This window comes from Chiloscyllium punctatum, chromosome 42 (genome assembly GCF_047496795.1).
Source record: "Chiloscyllium punctatum isolate Juve2018m chromosome 42, sChiPun1.3, whole genome shotgun sequence".
Lineage (NCBI taxonomy): Eukaryota > Metazoa > Chordata > Chondrichthyes > Orectolobiformes > Hemiscylliidae > Chiloscyllium > Chiloscyllium punctatum.
In genome coordinates, this window is record NC_092780.1 from 14,306,865 (window position 1) to 14,326,023 (window position 19,159).

General features: G+C 39.7%; 1 protein-coding gene across 3 annotated transcripts in view; it reads left to right on the plus strand.

Annotated features, from left to right (window-relative positions):
- Positions 1–19,159, plus strand: part of casc3 (casc3 exon junction complex subunit) — a 33,316-nt gene that overhangs the window by 11,258 nt on the left and 2,899 nt on the right. The window contains exons 2-12 of one of the 3 annotated variants that reach the window (XM_072561451.1): positions 391–418; positions 1,172–1,224; positions 4,159–4,311; positions 6,764–6,915; positions 10,315–10,491; positions 11,774–12,483; positions 14,618–14,679; positions 15,184–15,376; positions 16,004–16,102; positions 18,048–18,253; positions 18,913–19,107. In XM_072561451.1, coding sequence (XP_072417552.1) covers positions 391–418; positions 1,172–1,224; positions 4,159–4,311; positions 6,764–6,915; positions 10,315–10,491; positions 11,774–12,483; positions 14,618–14,679; positions 15,184–15,376; positions 16,004–16,102; positions 18,048–18,253; positions 18,913–19,107 — 2,028 coding nt within the window. The remainder of the gene's footprint in view (positions 1–390; positions 419–1,171; positions 1,225–4,158; positions 4,312–6,763; positions 6,916–10,314; positions 10,492–11,773; positions 12,484–14,617; positions 14,680–15,183; positions 15,377–16,003; positions 16,103–18,047; positions 18,254–18,912; positions 19,108–19,159) is intronic. The other 2 variants (XM_072561452.1, XM_072561453.1) reach the window with 2 other exon arrangements.

The following is a 19,159-nucleotide window of genomic DNA, read 5'->3' on the forward strand; positions in this document are numbered from 1 at the left end:
AATCAATTACTGAATACATGAATTCCAAAGTTTGGAAAAGCTTTTGGATAGACCAGTGCAGCTGCACAAATTTGGTTTAAATTTTTGCTGTGTCCATTTTCTTGCTATGGTAGGTCTTTTTTCCAAGCTTTGCTAGAGTTGCTAATTTATAATGTTCCATGTTGCTCAGTATCTCGGCAGTTGTTAGGTGGTGATGGGGGCAATATACTTTCTTACTCATCTTTGTTACTGGGAGGTATGTATGCATGTTGGTTGACAGCAGTGAAGAATTGGTGGAAAATATGAAACAAGTAATAATTTTGAGTCACAGACCACAGAGCCGATGCATTAAATTTAAATGTAATAAATTAACATAGGATTGATATTAATAAAAGTTTGTTTCTTTCACAGGAGAGTGAAGATGGCATAGAAGGTGATGGTAAGTATCATGGTTGCATGTGAGCTTTATTGATTTCATTTAAGGCGCTGCATTCTTGTCCCCTTGTCTCCCAATCCCTAATCAAATGCAATGCAGTTTGTCAATAATTTATCATTTTATGTAGAGGAAAAACACTCATCTTTTGGCACAGAAGTAGTGTTCCCCATCTAAGCCAGAATGTCTGGTTTCAAATCCTACCTGCTGTGCAGATGTGTCATAATATCTCCAAGCAGGTTGATCAAAAATAAATTATAACTGGTCTATCCAAACACAGTCGAAAACATTCTGACTAATGCAGTGGTACCTCATGCAGGGATAATGAAGGTTGTCAGGTAGCTTTATCATGGGAGGTTCTTGCAGCACAACATGAACCTGTCCTGACCTAATGTGAGCAGCAGTTTCTAGCAGAAAGCATTGCTTAGTAATGAGCACTGCTTGCTGCTTTGGTACATCCTATATCCTGTCTCTCTCACTTCCTCCCCCACCCCCACCCGTTGCCCTATTCCTCGTCCCATTAATTACATTGCTCCATATAACAAACCAGGACTTGAATCAGGCCCTTTAGTCCCACAACAGATGGTGAATTAGCCATTGACCAACCAGACAAATCTATCCATTATGTTTTCTTATTAATGATTAGGCTGTTGGGTTAAATTAAAAAAATCACTAGTTGGCTCTTTGTTTCTAGGTACTGATAGAATGTGTTGTGGTACTTTGATTACAAATTTGCTAATTTTTGTTCTTTGTTTTCAGCTGTTGTGCTTTCAGACTATGAAAGTGCTGAAGAGAATGGTTCTCAGAAATCTGTAAGTCCAGTAATTGATAGCTGCAAAGTGGGAGGGAAGGCATTGTTCTATTCTTATGCTGGTAGTGGGCAGATGGTATTTTGTGAATATTGTGCTGCCAGTGACAAGGGAGGTTCTATTGTTGTGGTGAAGATACAGTTTTGTCAATTTGTACTGATAATATGAAAGTTACTGTTCTCATTTTCTCTGAGATACACAACCAATTTGCAGGCTTCCTTTAGGCTTCCATTATTTTTGGGTGTTGGCGTGAGCGACTAAAAGTAGAGTTGTCCTGTGGGGCATTCACTCTCTGTGACCTTCCAACAAATTGTTACATTCCGCACATACACTCGTCCCTCCTTTCTCTCTTGACTCTACAGCTCCTTTTCCTGGACCCTGTTTCGCACCTGAGCTCCTTCCTGTCTTTCTCTCCTTTGGTGAGAAACTGCTTGCTGACATGGCTTCCTTGAGTCTGCTTGCTTTCTTCTCTTGCTAAGCAGTCCATTTTGTCTGATGTCTCCTGAATAGTCTCTGCTATTGTTTTGGCTTCTTTTTGATGAGCTTTTCTGTCTCATCTCTTCAAGTTCGTGTTGGCTTATATTCATTCAGCGACTCAGTTGCACTTGCCTCTAACTTTTTTGTAAACAAGATCCAACTTGATTTGCTCTTGATTTGTACTTCATTTGGCAATTCAATATATGGTCATCAACTTGGATTTCAGTGTTCCTCTCTCTCTCTGTTATACAAATATAATGTCATCAAAAGTTTTTGAATTTTTTTTAGTTTATCTGTGATTTTTGTAGAGTCCAGCTTTCAATGGAAAGATTTTTAATATCGACTTGGTCAAGCAGCTTGGTCACAAAGAGGAGGCTTGCTATAGTGGTATTGTTGCTGGACTAGTAACCTGGAGCATCCAGGCTAAATGCTTTGGGCATATGGTTTTGAAACCCACCATGGCAGATGGTGAAATTTGAATTCCATATCATCTGGAGTTTAAAAAAGCTAGCCTCATGGTGACCATTGTCATTTTTAAAAAAAACTAGTTATTTAATACCCTTTAGTGAAATAAATATGACATCCTTAGCCAGTCTAATTAGAAATGGGCCTAGCAAGCAATACCTTATCTCATATAAGAATGGAAAGGAACGCATATGTTTTTAAGTTGAATATATGTACTAACCAGTGTCACAGATGTCAGAATGGTGGGGTTCAGAATGAATATTCCCTGGGGGGATGGGCATTATCCTTGAATAAATAAAATGATAGGCAGATGGAATCTGTGACAGTGTATCATGACCTGAACTAATGTGTGATGGAAAATTTTACAATGGTTGCATTCTTGAAATCCTCTCCCATGTTGCTGGATGTCTATAACTGTGCAGATGTGAGTGGACATGTGTTCAGACACTGGGGAAGAGGAAAGAAAAGTGCTGACTATTGAGCAGAGCAACCATAAAAACTATGTACTGTATTTCAAATGAGGATCTGATCAGTTGTACATATAGTGTGAATTATTTAGCTATATTGTCTGTAGGTTTCTAATCAGGATAAGTTTCTGTTTAAAAAATAATTTAAATGTAAATTGTTGTAGGATTCCTGATGTTCCTGTTGGTCCAATTTGATCATTCCTGTTTTGCTGTCTCTTCGATGAGGTATTTGTAGATTGATATTGCCTTAATACAGGCCATGTTTTATAGTGACAACGTTCCTGCTGCTGCAGTGACTGGTTGTTAGATAGTTGGACTCTGATATAACACTCCTCAAAGTTCTGTTGCCAGGTCAATGTTTTGATTCACCCACGAACAGTGATGTGCAGAAGGATAAAGGTTTGCCAGTGAGCTGCTAGCACCTGTAAAGTATACCAATGAGAAGAGGAGCAATGGGGGAAGAATAAAGTGTTACAATTTGTTCAGGTTTGAGGAAGGAGGAGAAATATTTGTCCAATGATGGTGTTGAATAAGAATGATATTCATCTGATTATATCACATTATATTGTACAAGTAACATAGCTTTCAAAGCTTTCTTTGAAGGCAGTTAACCCTCAGAGTTCTTGCAAATTCAGTGTACTCATATCCTTTAGGCGTGAATAATTTAATAATTTTTTATGGTTGGGTTATAACTATTGAACAAATGCATTATGCGTAAAAGTCCATGTTAATTTAATTGATGCAGTTGGCAAAGTGTTATCACTATTCGGTTTTATTTAATGGATTTTGCTGTTCTTAGTTTTGATACAACTGTGAAATGGTGAGTTTATCTGCAAATCAAAAAAACTGACGCAGCTTTCCTACAGTGCTGCTGGGACTCTCCATTTTGTCTCAGCATCCTTTTGAGGAAATATCAGAGCATTGGCCTATTTGTCTACTATAATAGTGTAGCACATGAGTTTGAAGGCAGTACTGTTTCTTCTGGTAGCAGTGCTGGCATCCCTCCAGCAGTAGACACTTAATTGTCAGAAGAAAGAAGTAAGCCAGCTCGCATGATGAGGCCCGTGTTTTTTTTAATCTCTAAAGGCCAACTTCAGATACATGCGAAGGTAATGCAGTTAGAAAAAATGGCTATGACATTATGACATGATTAAATCCAGATCTGCAGTTGTATTTATTGTTCCTGTGTTATGGAATAAAGATTTCCACATAAGTCTTGCACAGCTATTGTTTTTCAAAGTGACCCTGCAATGTAAATATATCTATTGGAAAGGGAGTATGTAGATCTATTCTGATTTTGTTTGTCCCCAGGAGTGATAGTGTGGTATTCTTGTGCAAGCGTGATTCCTATCAACTGAAGGTAGCGGCTTATTGGGATTGATGTTGAGAGGTTTGGAGAGGCCAGTGGACTGTTGCTTCAGTTTTTAAAATAAAATGTTCAGTTGCTAGGATCATATTAAAAAAACGTTTGATTTCATGTTATTGAAGTCTGTCTTTTTACCAACACTTGACAAATCTTTGTCTGCAGGGAGATGAAGAAGAAGTGGAATATAGTGAAGAGGATGTTCCAAAAGAAGAAATAAAATCAAGCAATGAAGGAGATAAAGATGAGTCCTCTAAGGAAGGAAAAGCTGAAGACAAAAGAGAGATTACTGGAGAAAGACAGAGTGGAGATGGACAGGTAACAAAACCTGTCACTGTTGTTCTGATATAGATGGGGAACAGGTTTACATTTTTAATAAACCTGGTAGAATTAGAGGAATTCATGTACAATGAAACAATGTACCAAGGAATATTGGAGAGGTGCAGAATACCACAATAGTAGAGGATTACAAGCACATATTGACAAAATAATTGAAGACTTGTATTTTTATACCTACAAAATGTCCTTTGTAGACATTTCAAAATATTTCTCAACCGGTGAATTATTTTGTTCTGTTGACTTTTCATGTAGGGAAATACGGCCATTTGACCAATTAATTCGTTTCTGCTAAGACTCGTGTTTGCAAAAGTTTTGGGTGAACTCTATTCTGAGTTGCTGTATGGGATCTTAACATATGTTACCTAGTACGGTGACGACATGTCGAAAACCAGACCTTCCAGGTCAGCGAGCTAACTCAGACATATTGTACTGAATTGTTAATCTAGTTTATATGTTCAGTTCTTGGAATGAAAAATAGACAGGCAGGAGTCTGTAAGAACACAGCATGCCAGACAGGATCAGGTGGTGGAGAGGTTGACGTTTTGGGTGTAGCCCTTCTTCAGGCCACAGGCTGGGGATAGGGGGAGCTGCAGATAAAGGGGCTGGTGGGGGCAGTGTGATGAATTGGGGATAGGTAGAGGATGCGACCTGGTTGGTAAATGGGAGGAATGAATCCGATAGGTGGCGGAGGAGGGGGAGAGGCTGGGAAGGGAGTCGAGGAATGGGAAGGGAGGTTATTTGAAGTTGGAGAACTTAGTGTTGAGTCCTCTGGGTTATAGGCTGTTCAGGTGGAAGATGAGGTGTTGTTCCTCCAATTTGCAGTGTGGTTGGTTGTGGCAGTGGAGGAGGCCAAGGATGGTCATGTCAGGAAAGGAGTGGGAAGGGGAATTGAAATGAGCGGTGACTGGGAGGTCTGGTCAGCCCTTGCAGGCCCGGCTGAGATGGTCAGTGAACCATTCCCTAAGTTTTCTCGATAAATTCTCATTCTGACCAGTGTTTTCAAATGAACCTGATGAATGTTATACCTTTACACAATTAGGATCTCACGTCAAGAAGGAAAAATGGCCTATAAATTTTGTAAAGAAATTTAGAAATGTATTTGAAAAAACAAAATCAGGTACCTCTGGATTGTTATATGAATGCAGGAGTTGTATAGCTGGAAACCCGTCATTAAATTGCTGGACTTAAGCAGCTACGGGGAAGATCTATTTTTAGCATATCTTTGAAAGAAATGTGGAGAAAGTGAGGACTGCAGATGCTGGAGATCAGAGCTGAAAAATATGTTGCTGGAAAAGCGCAGCAGGTCAGGCAGCATCAAATGAGCAGGAGAATCGATGTTTCGGGCATAAGCCCTTCTTCAGGAAAATCCTGAAGAAGGGCTTATGCCCGAAACGTCGATTCTCCTGCTCATTTGATGCTGCCTGACCTGCTGCGCTTTTTCAGCTTTGAAAGTAATGTGTCTACTTTAGATGAAATGATGATGTAATCATAGCTGTATCTACTGGAGATGTCTAAATCCAGAGTGAAACCTCTGGCTTGATAGTGCATACATTTATTGTTTGCAATTTGGTTATGATGTTGGTCAGGCACTGAATGTATTAACAAGAGGCTGTAGCTGTGCATATTAAACAAGACATCAAAGTTTATTACATACAAGAAAAGGTGGGGGTGAAAGCCAAAATACAATTTGGAAAGATTTTCTAATAAACAGCCAAAAGAAAGATTTAACACTTTTCCCCAGATCTATCATTTACAGGTAAGCACCCCAGCAAAATTGCTTAAACAATGCATTTTTTGACTTTCAAAAACAAGTCACTTTCACAGAATTGAAAACCATGAATCCATTTATTCTTTTTTCAGAATGCAAGTTCCTACATAACATCATAACCCTTCATCAGAATGGTAATATCGAGAAATAGGAATGCCTTCATGTGAAAGCTAGCTTCCCCAAAGGTTCAATTGAACCATTGGTTCAGGAAGACCCCATTCTAGTCTGTGTGTTGAGTTAGCTTACATCACATGGAGTGCTGTGACTGAATTCACTTATTGAAGGGGAAATTGGCTGCGGTTCCTGCTTCTGATTGCTAGGCATTGACTGTTAGTGAAAATGCACATGTGAAAGATCATTAGCCTAGGACAAGATTAGGTGACGATGCTTGCATTATTATTGCCAGTGGACACGTGTTGTCAAACACATACATAAGTGCACACTAGCATAAGCCATGTGGCCCTATTATCTCCAGGGAATCAGTGGCTTTAAGGGAATAAGATTTTAAAAAATATGTTGGAGACGATAAGAATCCATTTGGCCAATTTACAGAAATTGGTTGCAGCTACAGACTTCTTAAAGACAGTCTAAAGCTGCTTAGTTGCTATTTTACAGATTGTTGATTTTATGCTAGGTCCTTGAGCCTTTCCTCTTTCCTTGCAGGAAAGTGCAGAACCTATTGAAAATAAAATAGGTAAAAAGAACAGACGGCAACTAGATGATGATGAGGATCGAAAAAACCCAGCCTATATCCCACGGAAAGGACTCTTCTTTGAACACGATCTCCGCGGGCACACTGAACCCGAGGAAGTGAGGTTTGTAACCAGTTGTAATCCTGATTATTACATTTAAGTCTGAGCTTTAAGTAAACCAGAAAAATTAGGGACTTGAAATTACTATGTTAATATTGAGATAACCATAACCCTGTGGGATAGGGCCATTCAAGAGGAAAATATGTAAACTCTGGAACTAAATTTGCAGGATATTCGTATCCCTCTTTTGACATCAGCAATCCAGCAATTTCTCTTCCAGTAAATATCCATACTGACTCAGGATTAACGTAGAATAAACCATTTCACATAAAATTGATTTTTATTGAGTAAGCTCTCGTTAGCATGCATTTTAGCAGTGTCCTAAGGTAAGAGCATGTCTCAAATGGCTGATTGGATTAATACTGATTTTTAACCTAAGAAGCAGATATTAGCTGTTTAGTCCAAGAGGTAGGTTATAAGGAGAGTTCCAGGGGAAAAGAAGGTGTTTGTGTTTGGGGATTAATAAAGAAATTCCAGGTAATGGATCCAAGACAGTGGAAAGTGGACCAAAGTGAAGGGGATTAATGAAGCCAGCCTTGGTGGACTGGCATATTGTGGAATGATAGGGCATGTGAAGGAAGGTAATTTATGAGAATTTTAAGTTGAGGGCTTAGTGAACTAGGAGCCAGTGTAGGAGGTCAGCATGAAAGACAATGTTGGGTAAGTGGAAGTTGGTGTGGGATTGGATTTAGGAAGTAAAAATTTGAATGATTTGCTTTAGAGTATGGGAGCTGGTCACAGGGCCTTGGAATATTTGAGATTGGAGATGACCAAGGCACGACTCAAAGCTTCAAGAGCAAATGTGTTGTGGCAGATGATGTCACAGAGCTGCACGTAAACCGTCATTATGCTGAAGAGGACGTGGAGTCAGAAACTCAGTTTAACAGAGCAATAATGTTGTAAACAGTTTGGTTTAATCTGAGAGGATGGTATGAGAAGGAGCTGAAATCTGTGTAAAGGATCCACAGCTTGTGGTGGGGACCAAAGATAATGAGGTCAGTTCCTCCGGTATTTATCTGGAGGAAAGTGGTGCACAGCCCACGCTTGATATCGAATGAAGAATAGCAAAATGGAAGGGTCGGGTTGGATATTGTCACAGTTGTTGGGAAGCAAGCCTCCTGCCTTCAGCTGATACCACAGAGGGGAGCATGGAAATGAGGAAGAAGAATGGCCAAGAATAAATTCAGGTCATGGAGCTGGCATTTCTGACTTTGAGACCACTCCATTGCTGAAGAATATTGACCATGAAGAAGCAGTCACAGTTATATTTGTTATCTTCAGATCGCTCCATAAGCAATTATTCCAAACCTTGTAATTATATTAACAAACAAACAGGTTTTCTATAGCATTTCCCAACCGCTGGATTTCTAAAAGCACTTTATAGCAGGTGAAGTCCTTTTTTTTTGTAAATATATTTATTAGCAAAAAACATTTTTTGACTTTACAAACATGTAAAATTATTGAAAAATGCAACCAATAACAAATACCAGTATTATAAAGAGAAAAAAGTAAAACACAAATTACAACACAACTCTAAATAAGTAAATGACTAATAAATCAAAAGAAAACACAAAATACAAAATAGCTATGCTCGCTATAAAGCTCCCAAACCAAAAAAAAAAGCATTGTGTATATTTACCCATATTAACTCAGGCGTTCCCCCCTCCAGGGCCCAGGGTTAAACAATGCCCTAGTTTAAAATAGCTGACAAATCTATATCCAAATAACTCAAGTAGGGCTGCTGTGTCTTATAAACATGGTCTGTTGTGTGGTGCACCATGTTTGTGAAAAAAAATCGAGGGGAATATGCTCCATAATTAATTTCCGCCATCCCAGCAAGCCTAGGGGGTTCTCAGACACCCAATTCATCAGAATATTCTTCCGTGCACAATATGCAAGAATATTAAATAGTTTCTTCTCATGCCCGTCTAAAGATGGTAAATTTGGTAGACCTAAGAGGAGAGGTGCTGGATCTACTTTAACTTCAGTCCTCAATACCCTCCCGATCTCTCCCACCACAGCGCTGGAATAAACACAGAGCCTGTGGCATGTCCAGGAGCAATGGGTAAGAGTACCTACACTTATTCTACATTTGGGGCACACTGAAGATGCCCCTTTTTTTTTAAACCTTCGCCAGATGGTCTGGTGCCTGGTGAACCCTGTGCAGAACTTTTAACTGCATAGCGCATGTCCTGTCTTTCACATGTTCTTCCATATGTCCTCCCATGTTTCAGAAGAGATCTCCACTCCTAGCTGTTGCTCCCAGACCTGTCATAACTGGGTAATGACCTGCCAGGCCCTGGCACCCAGCAGGCTATAGAAAGCACTAACTGAGAGGGTGCTTGTGAATGTAGCGACAACCTCTCTGTATCAGGGTTATAGGGCTTAGTGAGAAGCGTAGTCCTCTTCTGGATGAAATCCCTAACCTGAAAAAAACGCAAAAGGTCTCTGCTGGGCACTTGCATTGTAGGAAACACTGCTATCGGTTACCCAATTGTGAAGCTGTTCTTCTGGAATCTTGAGTCAGGCACGGTTAGTACCAACTATTACCAACCTTTTTAGTTTTTAAAGTACTTTCTCATACGTTTTTATCATGCGTACCAATAAATGGATGCGTCTTTCTCATTTGTCTTTGATATCTATCTATCTTGTATTGAAACAAACTGCCCAAATGCATTGCCCTTAATGTACCATACTGTTGTATTTAGCTAATGTCAAACAAAGCATGGATTTTGACCAGAGCATTTGATTTTATGAGCATGTTTCTAATTACAAACTCTTTGATAAATCAAACACAGTGCAGATGTTCGCATTTGTCATGTGCACTCAAATTATTTATTATATCAGCAGCTCAATATATAACAATAGGACAGAAACAAAATAGAAAACAAGGCAGGCTGGTGTTGAGATGTCTTGCTGGAAAATTTGTGCTCACTCTTGCACTCCATGTACTAACCCCTTAAATTGTCATTCCAAAAAATCAAAAAGGGGTGGAGGTGTTCCCGAGACTACAGATTCTAGGCATTAGACATTCCTCATTGAAAATACATTAAAGATGCTACACATCTACCAAGTTCAACTGGGTTGGCCATGAGATTCTAATGCTAATCCAGAGTGCTGCAGTGTTTTGAATACTCAGGGTTTTTCTTAAGGTGACTTCCAGCGATGCTGAATATTTGAAAAAGTTTGCTTTGAAGTTTTGAAGGAGTAATCCAATGTTTTTCTTTCCCACATATTGACTTTGTTTGCTGCAGGACTTTGAGATCTTCTTAGTCCTGCCATGAGTGTAGAATTTAAGATTGAGTCTTATAGTGTGTTCATCTCATAGCTCTGGATCAAGGTATAAAGGTATTCTAAATTTGTTCTGAAATTCTCAGTGCGTTTGCTCTTCTCATTTTACAGACCCAAAGTCCGCCAGCGGAAGCTCTGGAAAGATGAAGGACGATGGGTGCACGATAAATTCCAGGAGGATGAGCAAGCACCTAAATCCCGAGATGAACTTATTTCCTTGTATGGTTATGATATTCGATCAGACAGAAATCCTGATGAAATAAGGTCACGAAGGATAAGGAAGCCAAGGTTTGAAAAATTTAAAATCACTAAGCTTTCAGTACATTGATGGAATGATACCTATGTAAAACTGTGCAGGCCTAATCTCTCTCATATATTGCACATTAACTTCAATTTGAGTATGTGAACAAATTGACATTCTCCAGTCTATCACTTCTTCAAGTCTTCCCCCACAACTACTACTTCAGCCCTCAACCTGTGTCCCTTCCTTACCACCCCCCACCCCCTGCAACTAGAGGCATTTGAGAGATTTGCACCATTGCAAGATTTGGCAAATGGACTGGAAATTTCATAGCGTCTTGGTAGTATGTTGAACATGATGTTGAACATCTGTGGTGCTGGGTGGGAGCTCCCTGTTATGGTGTGCTGACGGGCAGTGATATTTGAAAAGATCTGGTGTCAGTGTCTGGTGAGATGAAATGCTTAGGCTTTAACCACATCAGAAAGAAAAGCTGTCATCCATTAGCAATTGGTCCTGGACTCCAGCAAAATCCAGGAGACAAATTCTCGAGCCTGGCAACACAGAGTTGGTTCTGTAATGTATGAAAGCTGCTGCTGGGAAACTGCTGATTTCTAAGGCCATTTGAGAAACTTGTCTGTTTGAGGTACAAACAAATAGATAGCAGGAGGGAATGGTGGAAATGTGAATAGGTGAAAGGCAAAGATTATTTTCACATTTTAGATGACTTTACAAATAGAAATGATGTGGGAAAATATATTGCCAAGAGTGCAGAATCCTCAGCTAGATGCCCAGAATTCCCCTCCTTTTTGTGAATAGAGTTTTCATAGGTAAGTAGCTAACTGCATAAGATTATCTAAGACTTTTTTTTTGTTAGATTAGCTTGCTTAGATTACTTAGTGTGGAAACAGGCCGTTCAGCCCAATAAGTCCACACCGACCCACCGAAGCACAACCCAGCCATACATTTACCCCTTCACCTAACACTACGGGCAATTTAGCATGGCCAATTCACCTGACCTGCACATCTTTGGACTGTGGGAGGAAACTGGAGCACCCGGAGGAAAGCCATGCAGACACAGGGAGAATGTGCAAACTCCACACAGTCAGTCGCCTGAGGCGGGAATTGAACCCGGATCTCTGGCACTGTGAGGGAGCAGTGCTAGGCACTGTGCCACCGTGTGTATGTAAAATCATCTTTGTTTTTGTCAGTTTCTAAGTGTCCAGTATGAATTGGAAGAATAGGCCTGCCTGCACAGTTTCACTGCAAAATATTTTTAATGTTAACTTGCTTCATCTTAACCTTTGGGTGTGTAATTCTGCTTTTTAAAAGGTTTCGAAGTCCTCAAAATAGAGAGCCTGATTGGATGGATGAGCCACCACCACCAAGAACGTACATGCGGAAACTTGGCAGTAGTGTTCCTTCCACAAGAACTTTTAACCGAAGAGTGGGAGGTCCAGAGCGGAGATCTCCAGCGAAGAGCTACTCAAAAAATGCTGCTTATAATGAAGACCGTATTAATATGAAACCAGCTGAAATAAATAACTCAAGAAGTTATCACTCTTCAGGAGAGTTGTCCATCAGTGAAAATAAAATGGATGTGAAGAATGCTGAGCAGAGTCATTTGAGGGAGAATGTGATTGTGACAGACAGCGTGCAGTCTATGAAAAACAATGGTCTAGTAAAAGAAGATACCATTGTGCAGAATCAGTCTGTCCCGACTGAGGATGTGCCACAGGTACAGGAAAAGATGATTGAAAAGAAATCTTATTCTCGTATTCGAAGGACCAGGAATAAGGTGCCCGAGGTAGGAAAGCCAGTGGTGGTGGAGGACAGTTCTGTACCAGCTTTGGTGTCTCCAGCACAGCAGGTTCCTGTTCAATCTGTCCCTCCTCCAGTACCAAAAGCAGGCTCGTGGGAAACTCCACCTGTAGACCCTACAATGACGGGGCTGGAACGTGAAATGACCCAAATAAATTTATCAGGGAAAAACTGGCCAGCGAGCACTCAACCACAATATGTACAACCACGAGAACTTCGAGGTAAGTTCTGGTTGACATTTCTGTTTCCTATTTGACCATTTTCAATGTTATAACTTTGAGTATTGTTGGTAGGATGATGGATTCAAACCTAAATCTACAAATAACATGGCAGTGTTGAGTAGGAGTGATTGATTGTACTTGATAAAAGTTGGGAAATGCTAAATGCCCCTAAAGTGGTACAATGGCCAAAATTTGGCTTTCTCCAAGTCCTCTCTCTTTACTCCTCTAGCATGTTTACCTTTTCTGTGCACTGCATCGAGTCATGGCATGTTACTGCTGCCACTCTACTAAGTGGGTCCTCTTAAAGCCTTCACTATAGTCAGGCATTTGACAGCCTCCCATTTCTGCTGCAACCACCAGTCCCTCAGCACATACATTCAGTTGTGGACTGCGTACTTCCAACTGTAGTGGATGAACGAACCTTGTCCTACAAATCTGACTGTATTATAGCCTCACTGTCCAGACCATTTCTTTTCACTGCAGGTTAATCCAGAACTGCGCTTGTCAACAGCAACCTGTTGCCATCACTCCTGTCTCTCAGTAATCATTGCCATGTGACGATCTTATAGATATTCGGGTTTAGCGATTCATGGGTCATCCATATCCAGCTTAGTTTAATAAGATTTTGGGGGTCAGTTAGCTCAGTTTGCTGGATGGTTGGTTTGTGATGCAGAGTGACACCAACAGAGTGGGTTTAATTCCCACACCAGCTGAGGTAACCACGAAGGACTTTCCTTCTCAACCTCTCCCCTCACCTGAACTGTGGTAACCCTCAGCTAAAAAGCGAGAACAGCCGTCTGGTCTGGTAGTGATCTGGCAAGTTTACCTTTTTCTTTTAATAAGATATTCCTGAAATGCATTTTTTTTAACATTTGGGGGTCCAATAAACCATTGCAAGTCATTAGAACTGCAGGTCATTAAAATAATCTTTTATTTAATCAAGTTCATTTTGATTTTCTGTCCCTTCCAGTATATAGTCCTAAATGGTTTGTGTTGCCCTCCTCACAACATATTTTTATTACTATTCCAAGGTATTTTTATTATATTTAATATTAGATACTATATATTCGATATTTTGTATATTGTGTCCTTCATTCTCTTAGGCAACAGTACAATTAAATGTACTTGTAAAAGAAATTTTGTTTATTTGCCAATTCCGTATGGACAGCTTTTTTTACAAAAATAATTGTATCGGCAAATGAAATGAGCATTGATGGCTTGCATTCATATTTGCGTCACCTTTCGTGATCTTGATGCATCTCAAGGGTTTTCACAGCCATGAGGTTCTTTGAATTGGTTTTACTGTCTCACCATAGGAGTCACAGAAGCTAAATTGCATGCAGCAAAATCCCAAAACAGCAATCTGCTGATCATTGCAAAATATTAAGAGTAGGCGATCCAGTATTCATCAGCAGAAATGCAACCCACTGTTCGATATTAAGAGAATATGCCACATTGATGGAGGTAAAGAGTGTATACAGCACAGAATGAGAACAATACAGCTCAACATTTTGAGATTATAGAATGGTTTTCCTTATATAAGGGAATAAATGTAAAAGCCTCCCCTATTAGCCTAGCTTGCTGAGCACAGCGCAACATTTTATTAAAGTTCATGTAGGGTAGGGTGATTAAAGATCAGATTTTAAATAAATATGTAAATGTGTCCTTTAGTTTATACAAATAATTGGATATTTCAAATGTGATCTAAAGGAATAGCTGTGCTACATTTAATTTTTATTTTGATGTTGATCAAATGTTTCCTCTTAATTGGAGGAATGCAGTCCATGATGTGATTCAACATCAGACTGTGTAATTTGGACAAAACTGTGCCAGTGCAGCAAGAGTTCAAAGCTGAAATTTCTCATTGAAAGTGAGTACAGGCTGATAGACTACAGTTTACATGCTGTTTGTGGGAAATTTAATTGGTGTTGCAGTGATATAAATACCAATCAAAAATAAATGGAACAAAATGGTCTCTAAAACTATCAACTTCCAAGTCTTTTCGTAAGTAAAGAATAATGGTGACATTTTTAAAATGCTATTTACAAAAATTATACAGCTGAAAACCTTTCTTACAGATGATCAATCAGCACGGTATATAACAGGTGGGAATTGACTATTGTGTTTCTTCCAGGAATCCCCAATTCATTACACATTGGGACTGCTCCAACCCAGTATAATCGGGTGGAAGACATGGTAAGTCAAGTAGAGTTTGACTTTAACTTTTAGGCTATGGCATTTGAATGACTTGGATACAAAATTGTTGTGATTACCCATATATACCCTACATTATCAGCATATGTTTTCCAAGAAGTAACTTGCTCAAGTATTTAAAGCACTGGGCTAGCAGATCCTGATATTCTGGGTTCACTGAGCAACAATGGTTGCAATTGAAATAGGTGATGTGAACAATCATTAGAAGCATCCTACATCTGAAAGTTTATGAAAATATAGACTTATGATTTTAACCTGGATCCATACTTGAGGGGCTGCTTCATTGTTACTACTATTTGTGATTGATAGAAACACCCAGTGCATTTTGCAGCCTGGCCTCACCAGTTTAAGGACAGAAATGTAGTAGATTATCATATTCTGAAGTAAGATGTCATACCATGATTAGTGGCTTAATGGAGTTTGGGTATGTAGCTTACACCTTTTTTTTTTGTAGAGTTTAACTTAAAATGATTGAATGTGTTACAGGGTAACCAAGGAAGACGGGCGAAGCGTTACTCATCTCAACGACAGCGGCCACTACCAGAAGCACCACCTCCACCGCCACCCCCTCCTCCTCAACAACCAGCACCAGCCCCAGCACCAACCCTCGGACCAGCGCCAGCTCCAGCCCCTGCACCTATGCACATCGGCCTCATGGAAGGACACTATTATGACCCACGTAGGAGGATTTTTTCTCAATTTTCTATCTGACATGGTCTTCACAACAACACACGTTTAGAATGTTGGGATCACAAAATACCCACTAAGATTATTCTCGTCTGGTTTCTTTTTAAACTTCTCCATTTGTCTAATTTTAAAAAAACCTTTAAATGCATTTATCCTTGGACTACATATTACAGAAATAAGTAACGTTTAGAATTATTCCTAGTATGTATTAATGGATTGGAAGTTGCAATGTCTGTTTCACAACATTTGATAAACAATAATTATTTTTGTATTTTGACACATTCCCACTTGCTGTTTGGTGTTTCCATACAGAATCATCAAATAGAAGAAAAAATTGAAAAGCAACCAATTTACATCTTGAGGGGCAAATTATTTTTCTTGGGCAAAACTCGTTGTGTTGTGAATTAATTGAAGGTCGTTACTTTAGGCAGCAGTGCAAAAGTCAGCATGAAAAGCAAGTTCCAAAGGATTGTTATATTATGCTAATGTTATATCTTTGCAAAGACTAATTTTGCAGAATTTTATTGTGAATTATTATTACCCGTAAGCAGTTTTTCAATGCTCTGCTGCCAATGCTCTGACCTATCACCATGATCTAAACTATGATTCCTGTTCACAGTACAATTTCAAGGACCAATATATACCCACAATGAAAGTCCAGCTCCTCTACCACCTCAAGGCATGATTGTACAGCCAGATATGCATCTTCCACATCCAGGTATATTAATTTTTAAAATAAGGATTGTTATGAAGATGTGGGTATACTGTACTTTTAAGGGAGTTAAAAGTGAGCAGAACTACCTGACAGCACCAAGTGTTCTGAACAAGATACAATATAACCTTTTGGTCCAGCAGCCAGTGTAGCTGGTTGTCTGAAGAAAAAAAATGCAAATTCAAGTTAGGCCAATCAGTTTAAACTACACCCTGAAAAAATACCAAACTCCAATCCAGTTCGAATTGAGTATGTTGACATTATTAAAAGCCAATGACACAGTCTGATGGTTTGGGGGCATAAGACTGGGAAAAATTTAACAGTTGGGGGAGAACTGCCAAAAGACCAACAAAGATAGGCTGCTAGTCAAAACTCTGAGACACGCTTGTCTAGAGAAGGAGTTTACACAGAAAAACATCAATACCAACCTGGAGAGCAAATTTACAGAAGATATAAAGAGAAGATTTGACTGCTGGCTGGTTTTGAAATGTGAATTTTTCAGTAAATCTTAATTGGGTTTTCTCGGCCTAGTATTATAGAAGGGAAAGTAATAGGTTAGAGGAAGGAGTTGTAAATTGCTGGTAGATAATTATTCTCTGTTAGATTTTAGGAAATAAAGTTAATTTTTACTTTAAATAGTGATATTTGGGATAGTTCTTGACCTCTCAAATTTTCACAGATTACCACATGGGTAAATCTTTCCTATGTTGTTGGTTTAATATAGTAGGGGGGGTGGTGTTACTCTGTTGTCATAACAGGATGGACAATTGACTAGTGTCCACTTGTACTCGGTAGGCTGAGGGAGGAAGATCTTAATTGAAAATCCATACAGATAGATTAAATGGTTGGATTCGCATTTGATTAGTTGGAGGGCACCTCCTTACTGAAACAAAAATAGAAAGAGCAATTCAGCAGGTCTGGCAGCATCTGTGGAGGGAAAGCAGAGTTAAAGTTCAAAGTCGGGTGACCCTACTCCAGAACCGATAACAGTTGGAAAAGGTGGTATTTACGCTGAAGACAAAAGGGGGAAGTGAGCAGGTAGGTGATGGAGCCCAGAGAGAGAGAGAGAGAATGAGTGTTAAACAGACGAAGATATGGTAAACCAGGGAAAGAAAGAAAAGCTGATAATGAGACGCCATAACTAGGTGAAAATGGGTGAGCATTGCTCAAAGCAGCTCGTGTCGTGACAGGTCCTGGGGTATGGGAATTTTTAAAGAACATAGAATAAGGTGCTCAGGTTCTGAAGTTATTGAACTCTATATGGAGTCCTAAGGGCTGAAGGGTCCCCAAACAGAAAGTGAGATGCTGTTCTTCTAACCTGCGCAGAGCCTCACTGAAGCATGACAGCAAGCATGAGGCACGAATGTTGGCCATGAAACACAATCGTGTGTTAAAGTGGCTTATTTTTGTGGACAAAATATTGGTGTTCTACAACGCAGTTACCCACTCTGCGTTTTGTCTCCCTAATGTAGAGGAGACCATCTTGTGAACAGCGAATGTATTCGAGTAGAATTGAGCAAAGTGTAGGTAAATTGCTGCTTCACCTGGAAGGTGTGTCTGGAGGCTTGGATAGTGAGGAGGAGGAGGAGGGTAAATGTGTAAGAAGTGTTGCACCTTCTGTGATTGCATTGAGAGATACTGTGTGGATGTGAATGTTGGGAGGTATTGGGAGTGGATGATGAGAGGACCTCAAGGATGCTCCAGAGGGAACAGTCCTAACAAAATGCTGACAAACCTCACCTCTGAATTCTTTCATTAATGAATTTTTACCTTTTATCCAAATTTCTCTATATCTATTAATTTATGCTGTTGACCTTTTCTTTTAAGCTTTTAGTTCTTGTGGCAGTCCATACTATATAGTTTAATAATGTTTAATATTTATGAATTGTTCCTTGGAGTCTTTGTGGATTATCTTTGGCTTGTTCATCATCTAATTGCTGATCGTTGTCAGTTCCAGGTTTCAATCACCACCAGTCGCCTGGTCACCTCACCAATCCAGGTCTCTATGCTCCGCAAGTCCAAATGCCAGCTGGGCAACCACCGCCTCCTCAGGTGCTGCCCCCTCCCTTCTTCACACCAGGAATGATGAACTATGGGAACCCCAGTTATCCATACACAACTGGGAGCCTTCCACCTCATATTTATCCAACCACTCAGGTGAGAATGCCTGCAAGGAATGGTTGGTGTGCCAGAGTTTACAGATCAAAACGTATGATCCTTTGATTTATTATGTGGTGCATTTTGCTATCAGGGCAAAAACCTGAGTACATGCTTGGAGCCAATTTAACCAAAGCGTTTTGCTTTTTTTTAAAGTAAGGACAGTAATTTCAGTGCAGTTTTCAGTATTTTTGACAGAATGGAGAGTAAACCAAGCATATGTCATTCTTATGCATTAGTGACTGGTGTATATCCAAAGTAAAATATCTGGATTTAAACCAATTTGTGGGATCTAGTGAGACAGGTTAAAATAATTCTTTTGAGAAAATGTGTGTGTTCCCAAAGCAATGATAAAAATTAGGTTGCTTAACCTTGCTTGTCTTTTGTATGCATTTCCTTTTGTACAAAATTAGCATAATTGGCACCAATTGATCATAGCCACCGAGGTTGCCTTTGTATTTATTTGCTCTCTACATTGAATCAGTGTCATTTTGAAGCCGCTATCATGCCATGTTTCACCCACCACAAAAAGTGAGTGTCCAGTGAGGCAAAAGCAACTTTGTGAAAAGTAGCAAGACATTTTACATTTGTCACATATCCTGTTTGCCATGGAATTAAGAACGTTTTGGAAATATTAATCATTTGTTGTGTATGGTCAGGCCCAGTCTCAGGTCTTTGGTGGAGTCACGTACTACAACACTGTACAGCAGCAGGCCCTGCCTAAACCATCACCTCCACGGAGACAATCGCAGCCTGTTACTGTTAAACCACCGCCACCCGAGGTACTTGATACATCCGTCATCTGGTTTCCATGCAGCTTAGGTACAACACCATCTGAAGCTGCAAAATATCATGTAATACCACGATAACTTGTATAGATCTATGTATCACAATCTCTACTATTGT